General features: G+C 58.3%; 1 protein-coding gene across 1 annotated transcript in view; it reads right to left on the bottom strand.

Moving 5' to 3' along the window:
- DYSF (dysferlin) overlaps positions 1-10,983 on the bottom strand; it is an 86,841-nt gene that overhangs the window by 69,713 nt on the left and 6,145 nt on the right. Inside the window, exons 13-27 of the mRNA XM_026846857.1 lie at positions 10,906-10,949; positions 10,685-10,767; positions 9,004-9,045; positions 8,198-8,313; positions 7,772-7,885; positions 6,833-7,010; positions 6,083-6,207; positions 5,369-5,475; positions 3,810-4,002; positions 3,142-3,297; positions 2,010-2,141; positions 1,418-1,584; positions 1,002-1,116; positions 765-870; positions 23-165 (exon numbers count right to left, since the gene is read on the bottom strand). Coding sequence (XP_026702658.1) covers positions 23-165; positions 765-870; positions 1,002-1,116; positions 1,418-1,584; positions 2,010-2,141; positions 3,142-3,297; positions 3,810-4,002; positions 5,369-5,475; positions 6,083-6,207; positions 6,833-7,010; positions 7,772-7,885; positions 8,198-8,313; positions 9,004-9,045; positions 10,685-10,767; positions 10,906-10,949 — 1,821 coding nt within the window. The remainder of the gene's footprint in view (positions 1-22; positions 166-764; positions 871-1,001; positions 1,117-1,417; positions 1,585-2,009; positions 2,142-3,141; positions 3,298-3,809; positions 4,003-5,368; positions 5,476-6,082; positions 6,208-6,832; positions 7,011-7,771; positions 7,886-8,197; positions 8,314-9,003; positions 9,046-10,684; positions 10,768-10,905; positions 10,950-10,983) is intronic.

Here is a 10,983-nt window from a genome sequence, read left to right as displayed (position 1 = left end):
CTTCTCTCCAGCCCCACCCTACCTTCCTCATGGCCTCCATCTGCGCCAGGTCCCGCCGGCGAAGCCGCACCCAGCGCCGTCGCCGGTTGGTGTGGTACATCTTCTCGGCCGGCACCCAGGCCTTGGGCTTGCGGTCGGGAGGGATGGTGATGCCGTACTCCCAGCCTTGGGGAGAAGGAGACACCTGGGCGAAGGCAGGAGAAGAGCCCCCCCCTCCTCACGGACCTCCCCTCACACCTATCAGCACTGGAGCAGCTTTAAGCGCAAAGGTTTCTCCAGATACAAGGCGCTTTCCCAGTTTGCTGCTCCACGCAGAGGACAACCTACAGGGGATGCCCAGGTGGTGGATTCCTGGTGTCCCACCAGCCCTTGGCTCCAAGTCACAGCCTGGGGACCTCTCGGTCCTTCCTTCCTCGGGCCACCCCAACCTTGTGACCCTCTCGGATGCTCTCTGGTCTGATGGCCCAGTTCTCTTTCGCCAGAAGCCAGGTAAGATCCTCCAGAAGAGCAGCCTGGACTGAGCCCAGCAGCAAGGAAAGTGCTGCTTTTGTGGCTGCCCACCCCACAGCCCCAGCCTCAGCCAGAACAAGGGGAAGGGGGCATCCCCAGGGCCTGAGCCCCTTCTCCTGAGGCCATCGGGGCAGCTCACACAGCCACCAAGGGGATGTTGTAATCCCCGGCGCCGGATAGGACCGCGGAAGGAAACACCACGATGGACAAAGGGGATGAAAACAGGACGGATGCCCAAAACTGCTTTCTGATACCTTTCTCATCCACAGCTCTGTTGAGATCCGTGTCCCACTCCACATCTTCCCACTTCCAGCCCGGAGGACACTCTATTTCATCCTTATGTAGGACCTTCTCCCCGTTCTGTGGGACGCAGGGGTGTTTTCAATCAAACAATGCCCAGCAGATGCCTAAACCTCTCCTGAGCGCCCGGGGGCTTCTGCCACTGCAGCCTGGGGTGGTGCTCAGCCCCCGGCTGCCCGCTCTGCCCTTACCACGTCAGTGTAGGCATCAGTCATGTGGATCCACTGGCCTCCAGGCAGCCGGACCTGGTTCTCAAACACCTCCTCCACGAAGCTCAGGTGCCCAGCGTCCGCATCGTGCAGCAACCTGCACCGCGGGGGGACGCATGGTGTCAGGGGCTCCCCTGGGTGCTGGGGCCATCATGTCTGTGAGCACCCGCGCAGCACCCACCACCCCAGGGACATCACCCGACGCAGAGACGATGTGTTTTACATTAATGTTTTTCCCTACCAAGGATGGGGAAAGCAGATGAGGAACCCCTGTGGCCACCCCGACCTCCATCAAGCTTTCTGGGTGACCTTGCCACCAACTTAGCATCTGCTCAGGTTTTTGGGGTGCCCGGGACAGCCCACCCAGGCTCTGATCTTGGCAGAAAACCATCACTCACGTCTTCTCTGGGCAGATGAACCAGTCCCCAGCCCAGGTCCAGCCCGTGGAGGGGCGGAAGCTGTCCTTAGGCAGCTTGATCTTGCCGGTGACATCCGAGTATTTGGGGTAAGTCAGACCAGTTGTGCCCCAGTTCCCCACCAACGCCAGCTTGGTCTGGTTCTCATACTGGGGGAGCAAAAGCAGAGAGGTTTTTGCATTGGAGGCACAAAATCCCATGAATAAACCTTTTGAAATCCTATCAGTAATCCCTTCCTTCCTGGAGAGCCCCATCCTGAGGACAGACCTCCTGGGAAGAGCCTAACCTCCCCACCCCCATGGGCACCCCATGAGTTCCCCCCCCTGCAGGTGGAAGGAGATGTGAAGCCACAACGTGGCTTTATGGCTCATTACCAACCTTCTCCCCGGCCTTTTGGGCTGGATGTTGGTGGAAACAGCTCTTTCTTCTCACGGTTTGTAGGGGCTGATGTGACCCCCCACCCAGCAGTGCTCTCACCCATGGTCCAGCCCACCCTCTCCCCTCCATGGTGGAGTTGCTGCCCACCCCAGAGAGAAAAAAAAACCCTTTGTGGTGGTCCCTGAGAGATGCTCACAGTTTCAGCGAAGACGGAGAGCTTCCCCTCGGCGTACTGGTTAAACTCCTTCTCATCGACCGACAGCCCAAACCAGAGCTGGACCCGGATCTGAGCTGGGATCCTCGGCCCCATGGCCTCCTCCTGGGGGTACTGCCAAGGGCAGAGCCCCGTTAATAACCCCGAGGAGGATATTAAGGGGAGATGCTCGGGATGCAAAGCTGGGGGTGGTGGGAATGAAGTTGCCGTAGCCCCAGCCAGGGGATAGGTGGGACATGGAACATCCCTGGGAACTGGGACAACACCAACAGTGTGTAGAGCACTTTGGGGATGACCTTGAGGAGCTTCAAAGCCCCAGTGGTCAGGGCTTCTGCGCCTTGGTGAGAAACCCTTCAGGGCGGGACACCAAACCCAGCCAACATAATTCAGCAAAAATAGAAAGAATAAACAGGGAGATGTCTCATTGCCCTTTTTTCTCTCTCTCAGTTACTTTTTTTTCCCCTTCGAGTGATGCTGGTTTTCCATCCAGAGCTAAAGTACAGAAAAAAACCCAATATACTTTAGTTCATCTTTTGCTGCCAGCTGGGCTTGGGGTTTTGGGGTTTATTCAGTTTCTTTTATTTCACTTTATTTTTTCAGAGCTTGTTCAGCACTGATTGTCTGCTCCCAAGCTGGCACGCAGCAAAAGGCCAAAGAAACATCATTTGAGATGTGAGAAGCTTGGTAAGTGCCTGGCAGAGAGGCCACAGCTTGAATTTCCTGGGGTGGCAGAGGGTCAGGAATTTTGAAAAACATAAAATAACTTTGAAAAATTAAAAAATAAAACATATTTTTTTTAAAAAAGCACCGTCTGGGCCAAAGTGCACCCATCTTCACGGCCCAGGAACTTGCAGAAAATATGAAGATATTCATGGGGATCTGCTGCAGACCCACGTAAGAGGAGCTTGAACTCCACCAGAAGCACAACCAGGCTCTCACTGGGCAGGAACGAGCTTCAACAGGGTCGAAATCGGGGCTGGGGGTCCTCGGAGCCCTGGGCCCTCGTGGGTTAATGTTGTGTTGGGATTTCAGGTTTCCCCTGCTTGATTTCTCTCTCTTTTTTTTTTTTTTTTTATGAGCATCATGCACGCACACACGTCTGAAGCCAAGGTACCTTCAGGAAGATGGTCTGCAGCTTCCCACAGTTCTTGCCGCAGCAGCTGGGGATGTTCCTGGAGAAAAGGACCTCGTGGGCCGGCACACGGGCGTATGCCACACGCTTGTCTCCCTGCAGCATCCAGATCACTATATCGGGCAGGCTGTTTTGGGGCTGGAAAACACAAAAGCCATCGTGTCCAATCAGGGGGCTCCAAACAAGCACAGCAACTGCGGAGGGATGGGGGAGGCTGGAGAGCAGCCGTACCCCGAGTCCAACTGCCAACCCAAGCCCATGGGGTGAGACCAGTTGGCCCAAACCCCATTTCAGCAGCTCCAGATCCCAGTTGGGTCTGGCCAGGGCCCCCCGTTTCTCCCATCCCTGCCCTCCTCAGCCAGGCCAGGCCAGTTTAGGTTGGGGGTTCACCAGCTGTGTGGTAGAGCTCTGCCATGAGCCTCAACAGCTGGGTGCCAATCCTGGCCCCTTCCTAACTCGGGTCCCCTCACTGCAGCGGGGACACGGGTGCAACCCGTGCACCCGGGGGACAGGACTCTGCCTGTGAGAGCAGCGTTGTCTCTTCGCTTCCCCCCACGTCACCGGGCGACTGCTCAGAGCCGTTGCACCGTGAGGGAGGGCTTGGGAAGAACAAGACCCCTCAAGGTCAAAAGCAGCTCCTGCAGCGTTACCTCCTCTGCCATGGCCTTCAGCCTCAAGAGCCAGTCCTCTGCCTGCTCCAGGGCCGCCGACAGGCTCGAGTCCTCATGCTTGAGCTTCAGGGCTGCCTTCACGATCTGCTCCAGGTTGGTGCTGCGAAAGCGGTACATGTTCTGGTCCAGGTGGGTGCTGGCCGGCTTCCCCAGGACATCGGGCAGGCTCAGGCTGTGGGGACGGGCAGAGACGCAGCGTTAGCAGCTCACTCACCCCCTCATGGGCTTTGCTGTCTTTTTTAATTTTTTTTTTTTTCCTCCTTTTCAGCAAGCTGCCAAGGAATTAACAAGCCACCAAAGATACATTCGGGGAACACGGCAATGCCAAGGAGCTTCAAACCACACTTGCAGCCCCAACGCATCACCCACAGCAGCCAGGATGGGGCTCTGGCTGAGACATACACACACACACACACACACACACATTTTAATATAAATTGATTCAAGCTGCTGGATAAATGCTTCAGGAGTCCGGGAGGATCATCGCTGCACTGAGCTGTTTAGAGGTTTTCCTGTAAAATACAGTGATTTACTGTGCTGTTGTTATAAATGTTCTTCTTGCTCCCGGTTCCTAACCAGCAGCCCCCCACCAGTCACAGCATCCCCCCCTCGGGCTGGGACAGGGCTCCATAAACCCCATTTTCATTGGATGATAAATAAACTGGACAACAACTCTCATGTTCGTGGAGATGTGCCACGGATGACACACACAGTTTCAGGTAGGAAACTGCCGGATGGTTGGACTGGGTTGTGCTTAATATTGCTTAATATGATTAGAGGACTGAAAGGAGCAACGTGATGGCAACCTCGAAGAGATCTGGGAAGGGAACCACGGCCCCAAGACCCTGCTGAGGGCAGTCCCTGAAACACCTTCCTGAGGGCTGAGCCGTGGGATAAAACGCCGTGGTCATACCGCAGCGGTGCTCCCCGGAGCGGCTCCTCATCCCCACAAAGCACAATCCAGCCCAAAAAAAAAGAGGCTTTGCAGAGGGAAAGCCCGTGGCACCCCGCCAGCCCCCCTTGAATGAATGTTCAAGAGTTCAGAAAGGCAAAGCAGCGGCGGATACTGGTGGTGCTGCCCATGTGCCATCCAGCCCTGCGACATCCCCGTCCCCCCGCCCAGCTGTCGGACACACAACACCCACTGCACAGCCAAACCGCCCCTTTGGGTGCTCTGCACGGCTGCCTCCTACGCAGACTCAACAGGGAAGGCCCATGGGTGGCTCCTCAATCCACAAGTCCCACTGTCCCTCCAGCCGGGCTGGCTCCGGCTCCTGCCCCAACACAATGATGCTCATTCAGGTGAGCCCCACTGCAGCCCTCGCATAAAGGCTGGAAATTTATGACTTGCCTTAAACGTCACCTTTTCAACCCCGTGCCCTGGCTCAGCAACGTTTGAAGCAAACATTACCGAAGGACCAGCGTTTTTCAGAGAAAATAAAAATAATTTAAAAAAAGAGAAGTGGTCCCTTCCAAGATAAATAAGCGCTCTCACAATAACGGCATGGAAAGGCTCAGTCAAACCCAGCAGAAAATACCTGCAGTCGGCAATGATGTCATCCATCAGCTGGGCACCCAGGGCGTCCAGCTCACTCGGCAAGTGGTTGGCCTTGAGAGCAAGGTGGAGCTTCTCCAGGTTTTCTTCCTGCATGATAGGTGGGGAAGAGGAGTTGCACAGCAGGGCCCCCCCCGGGCGCCCCCCCCCACCCCACACACAGGAGCCTCCCAACGAGCTCCTGGGGCTGCTCCCTGTGAGCAGAAACACCAGCCTGGGTCCCACCAGGGCTCTGCACCTCTGGCTTTGCTCCAGCTCCAGGGAAACAACAATGAAATACAGCAAGAAATTCTGTAAATAGCTCAGGAGCTGAAGGAAGGTCCTCGCCTCCTGCGCCTGCACCAGTAGGCAGGTGGGGGCACAGCAAAGCACTGTGTTCACACCCCCCTGTCACCCCAGCGAGGATGAGGGTGGTCCCTTCCCCTCCACCACCCCACGGGCTGAGCAGGACACCCAGGACGCTGACAGATTTCCCCTGCACAGCACAAGAGTCACCAAACCCCAAACCTGACCCAGCCTGGAGATGACCCCTGTCAGAATCACAGAACCCCAGAATCCTCTCGGTTGGAAAAGCCCTCGCAGCTCCTCCAGCCCAACCATGACCCTCCCCCTGACCCTTCCCAACTCCCCCAGATCCCTCAGCGCTGGCTCAGCCCAAAAGGAGGTGGACGATGCTCCTTGCCCCCACAGCACTCACCAGCCTGTCGGCTGCATAGTGGAGCAGGTTCTGAGCGTCAGTCCGGTAGCTGATATCCTCCCAGTAGGACGACAACACCACCACGGGCTTCACGTTACCCCAGGGCAGGTAGTAATATTGGCAGCCTGGAGGGCACAGCACACTGGTGAGCTCATGATATTGGGGTGACAGGGGACCCCACTCCTCAGGGCCAGAGCAGAGATGAAGGGCGGGGCAGTGCAGCATCTCTGGGGTTCTTTAGGAGCAAGAGGATGGGAATTATGTTCCCCAAACCCACATGCAACAGAGCAAGGTCCTAAGGGATGTGCATCAACCCCCATGGCCACAGCAGCTCCTGCAGAGCACCAAGGCCAGAAGCCAGCAGAACCACCCCAGTGGGGTGAGGACATCTCACACCAGAGCGAGAGCCCCACAGGAGCCAGGGAAAGGCCACCCCAAAGCACCGTCTCTCCCTCGGGGAGAAATGGGCACCGTTAGCACCGACATGCTGCCCAAAAAACACTTCAAACCAGCACAGAGCTGAGAGAATTATTCCTGGCTTCCCCCGCCTCCTCCCCAGCCACACATTACTCCTTCAGAACATGACTGAGGGACCAAGAACTTCTGGAGGTCATCTGCTCCAAGCAGGATCACCTGGAGCAGGTTATCCAGGGCCACATCCAGTTGGGGTTTGAATATCTCCAAGGATGGAGACTCCACACCCTCCCCGGACAGCCTGGCCCAGTGCTCGGTCACCCTGGTGTCGCTCACCATCAAACACGGCCCGGCTGTACTGCGTGGTGGAGGCCAAGGGCAGGCACGTGTTGTCGAATTTGTTGCCATAGTTGCCGATGCTGACCTCAAACTGGATGGCATCGTCCACATCTTGGAGCATGGTGGCTGAGTAGAAGGCAGCGAAGAGGGAATACTTCCGACGGCGCAGGTACTTCTGCAAGAGGCACACGGGACCGTGTCCGTAGAGGAGCCACCACCCCCTCTCTCCTACACACAGACCCTCCGCTACCCTGGCACATGACAGCTCAGCGAGGCCTCCAAGATGGAAAAGTTTATCACAGGGAAGAAAAGCATAAATTGCAGCAAGGGAATTTGGGGTGAGGTATTGAGAAGAAACTCGACAAAGGAGAAGGCTAGAACTTTCCATAAAAAACATGGTTTAAACCTGAAGAAATGAGCAAAAGGAACATATCTGTCACAGCGCCTGAGTTGAGGCAAATCTCTCAGCTCTCCACAGAACCCCAGAATCATCCGGGTTGGAAAAGCCCTCGCAGCTCCTCCAGCCCCACCATGAGCCTCCCCCTGACCGTTCCCAACTCCCCCAGATCCCTCAGCGCTGGCTCAGCCCGACTCTTCAACCCCTCCAGGGATCCCGGGGACTCCCCCCTGCCCTGGGCAGCCCATTCCAACGCCCAACAGCCCCTTCTGCACAGAAATCCTTCCTCAGAGCCAGCCTGACCCTGCCCTGGGCAGCTTGTTCACCATGGCCTGCTCAGGCAGAGCACGTTGGACACCTTGGGATGGAAACGCTGCAGAAGACACCCTCCAGGAGCTCACCAACCACCCCGCCGCTCACGGGACATCACCCACCCAGGACCGACACTCCTGCCCCTTCCCCAGTGCCCCACAGGCCATGCCGCTGGAGGGCCGACCCCACAGCCCGTGGGCCCGGGTGCCCCACAGAGACGCCGTTACCTCCACCCTCAGGATGTCATCCGCAGAAATGTCCTCCACCTTCTGCTCCACGTGCTCCACCAGTTTGGTCTCCAGCTCCACCAGCATCCTGCCGCGATACGCAACTCCCTCGCCCTTGGGGGAGACCAGGGACAGGCGTCAGGACCCCGGTGCCCCCTCCCCGCAGGCGAGCTCTGCCTTTGCTTTCAGTGGGCTTCGTCGCGGAGGAGCGAGATCAGGCAAAGTATTTCTGCAAGCTCTTCAAAGGTAGAGAGCATTTGGACAGCAGAGCAGTATCAGGAGGTGCTTAGCCAGCAGGAATAGCCAGGGGGAGAAAATGCAGTGCAGGCTCCTAATAAGAAAGCCAGTTTGGGTTAATAGCAGCTTTTTTTTGCCAAGGAAGGCGGTAGTTAAGTTTAGGTTGTGCTGGGAAGAAGCCGACGTCACCTTTCCTAAATTGAGCGTCTCGTAAGGGTCGGGGAAGCCGGTGAACTCCCGGGGGCTGCCGTAGAGGTTGATATAGCAGGGACCGAAGGTCGGCAGGAACCCGAGCCCATCGTCCGCTGGGGACCGCGGGGGGAAAGAGCTGTTAGAGAGTCCCGAAGGCACCTCGGGGACGTGTCCCGCGGGGCTTCTCTGCAGGACCACATGCATGCAGCTGGAGGCCACTGAAACGCTGCAGGTTTTCACCCTCTTTGAGTCCTATGACCGCTTACCTTTTTGCCAGAGAAAGACAAGGGGGCCGTGGGGCTGAGCAGGGGGCACAGAGCTTCCCAGTCCCAGGAAGGGTCCCCAGAGAAGGAGAGCATGGCTTTGCTGGTGTGAACCAGTGCAGGGGATTTATACCAGCCAAGGAGCTGGCCCCGTGCTCCCCTTCAGGCAGGAAGAGAGTGATCGGAAGAGGATTTTTATGAAATCTCGAGCAGAAGGAGCAGCAAAGGGGCAGAAACCATTCACAGGGTCCTGCTCTGAGCTCCTGAGCCTGCTGCTCCCTGTGCGCAGCGGGCTCAGCACCCACCAGACCATGAAGCCACCGCTGCCCAACACAGACACCCCAAACCTGCCGTGGGGAAGGGCAGCAGAGCCCTTTCCACGCTCCCTCGGGGCAGGGGGAGGCCATGCTGGAGACATCCCCTCTTCCCACCAAGGTGCCCAGGCACAACGCAGCCCAGGCTCCGGCCCTGACCGCAGCTGAACCAGCACAAAACAGTTACCAAGAGGCGACTGCAAACTGAGAGGCTAAGGGGACGTACGGTCTGAGGCTTTCAGAGGCTTCGCGAGAGCAGGAAACTCATCTGAGGCACAAAGAAATGGAGAGAGGTTAGGAAAGGCTGGATGGGGGCATGGAGGAAGGATGGAGGGTTATGGGAAACGAAGGTGGATGCTCTCATGGGCTTTTGGTGCCAACAGACACTGGAGAGGCAGAGAGAAAGGGGGAGGTTGTTACGTAGCCCGATCACCCTTCCAGGGGTTGCAGGATTGGTGGGAAACAGGAGGAGCTGAGAATCCCTGGAGGATGCTGCAAACACCAACTCGGGATCCAGCAGGTCTCAGCGGTGGGGTGGGCTGTGCCCAGGGCAGACCCCAGCAGCCTCCTCCTCCCCCCGCTGCCTCTCTCTCTCCCCAGACAAGCCCAGGAGCTGCCCTTTAACTGGGGAAGATGGGGCGTGGACACACAAGCCCCTTGGTGGAGAACAGTGCTGCACCCCAACTCCATGCCTGCATGCACAGCCAGGCAGCACCGGGGTGGGGGGACGCAGGCTGCAGAACGTGTGGCTACAGCTTTGCAGGGGGCTGATGTCCAGGGGGCTGCTGGTAGCCCTGTCCTGCGTCTCTACGGCACCGGGACACTCGTGATGGGGCGGGAGGGTTGAAGGGTGCCCAAGAGTCTGAGAGATGCACAAAGCAAAGGGAGCAGAGCGACGGGAGCCCCGATGGGGCTGCAGATGCCACCGAAGCGTGTTAGAAGCGAGAGATGTTCATGCAGGTCAGGGCAGCTGCTGCTCCTGGCCCTGTCCTGGCTCTCAGTAGTCCTGCAGTCGTGCCCTCCCGCTCGGCACAGGTGACACCGGCAGTGTCACCCAGCCCATCCCTGCCGGCACCGCTGCCGTGGTCCTTTGTTTCACAGAGTGAGAACCCCAGAACCACTCCGGTTGGAAAAGCCCCTCGGGATCACCGAGTCCAACCCTCAGCCCGACTCTGCAAAGTTCTCCCCTACCCCACATCCCCCACAGCTCATCCCAACGGCCCTGAAACCCCCCCAGGGATGGGGACTCCCCCCTCCCTGGGCAGCCTGTTCCACTCTCGCACCACTCTTGCTGGGAAACATTTTCTCCTCCTGCCCAGCCTGACCCTCCCCTGGGGCAGTTTCCAGCCGTTCCCTCTTGTCCTGTCCCTGATCCCCTGGGAGCAGAGCCCAGCCCCAGCCTCTCTGCAATGTCCTCTCAGGTCCCCTCTCTCTTTGGAGAGCCCCTGGGAGTTGGGACAGCACCCTCAGCACAAGCTGGAGCTGAACCCCCACCCCGTGACAGCCACCTAAGGAGGGGCACACACGGGGGGGACGTGGCATCTGCCAGCACCGGTGATGCCGCTGCCCGTCACCAGCTGCACAGGGCACCGCAGCCAACCTGCGCTCAGCAAGGAAAAGAGGAAACAAAATCTCCCAACCCTGCACCAACCCCACCCCAACGCCCCTGGGAAGCTCTGAAGATCTTCAGAACCACAAACCGGGAGGGGTGAGGTCCAACCAGAAAACAGAGCGCAGGACGGAGCAACCCCCAGCACCTCATCCCACGTCTCCCCCAGCACCGGCAACCGGGCAGGGACCATGGTGGCCGTGACACCCTCTCCAAGCCAAGACCAACCTCCAGCCACGAGCATGCGGTGACTTCCACAGCCATGCACCCCAAATCCCATCCTGCTGCCCCCCCTTACCCTCCAGCTCCCCGCCGGGGGCTGAAATCTTGGACATGCAGAGGTAGGCGGTGCCGATGATATCGTTGTGCGTCAGACGGTCCCTGAAACACAACCCGATGCTGCTGCACTGTGGACCTGGGGCAGGGGGGGTTGCCTGGGGGTGTCCCCCTGCCCGTCCTGCTCCTCCAGCTCAGCTTACCCCACCGGCAGCCCCCCCAGCGAGCCCCCTCCCTGCTCACCAGTCGGTCACCCGGATCCTCATCTTCTCACACATGGAAGGGAACTGGGAAAAGAGGCAGGGAGAGGGGGGGGGGGGG

This window comes from Athene cunicularia (genome assembly GCF_003259725.1).
Source record: "Athene cunicularia isolate RWA chromosome 4 unlocalized genomic scaffold, athCun1 chr4_part1, whole genome shotgun sequence".
In the NCBI taxonomy this organism is placed as follows: domain Eukaryota; kingdom Metazoa; phylum Chordata; class Aves; order Strigiformes; family Strigidae; genus Athene; species Athene cunicularia.
Note: the sequence above shows the minus strand (reverse complement) of the source record. Positions and strands in the feature narration are given on the sequence as shown.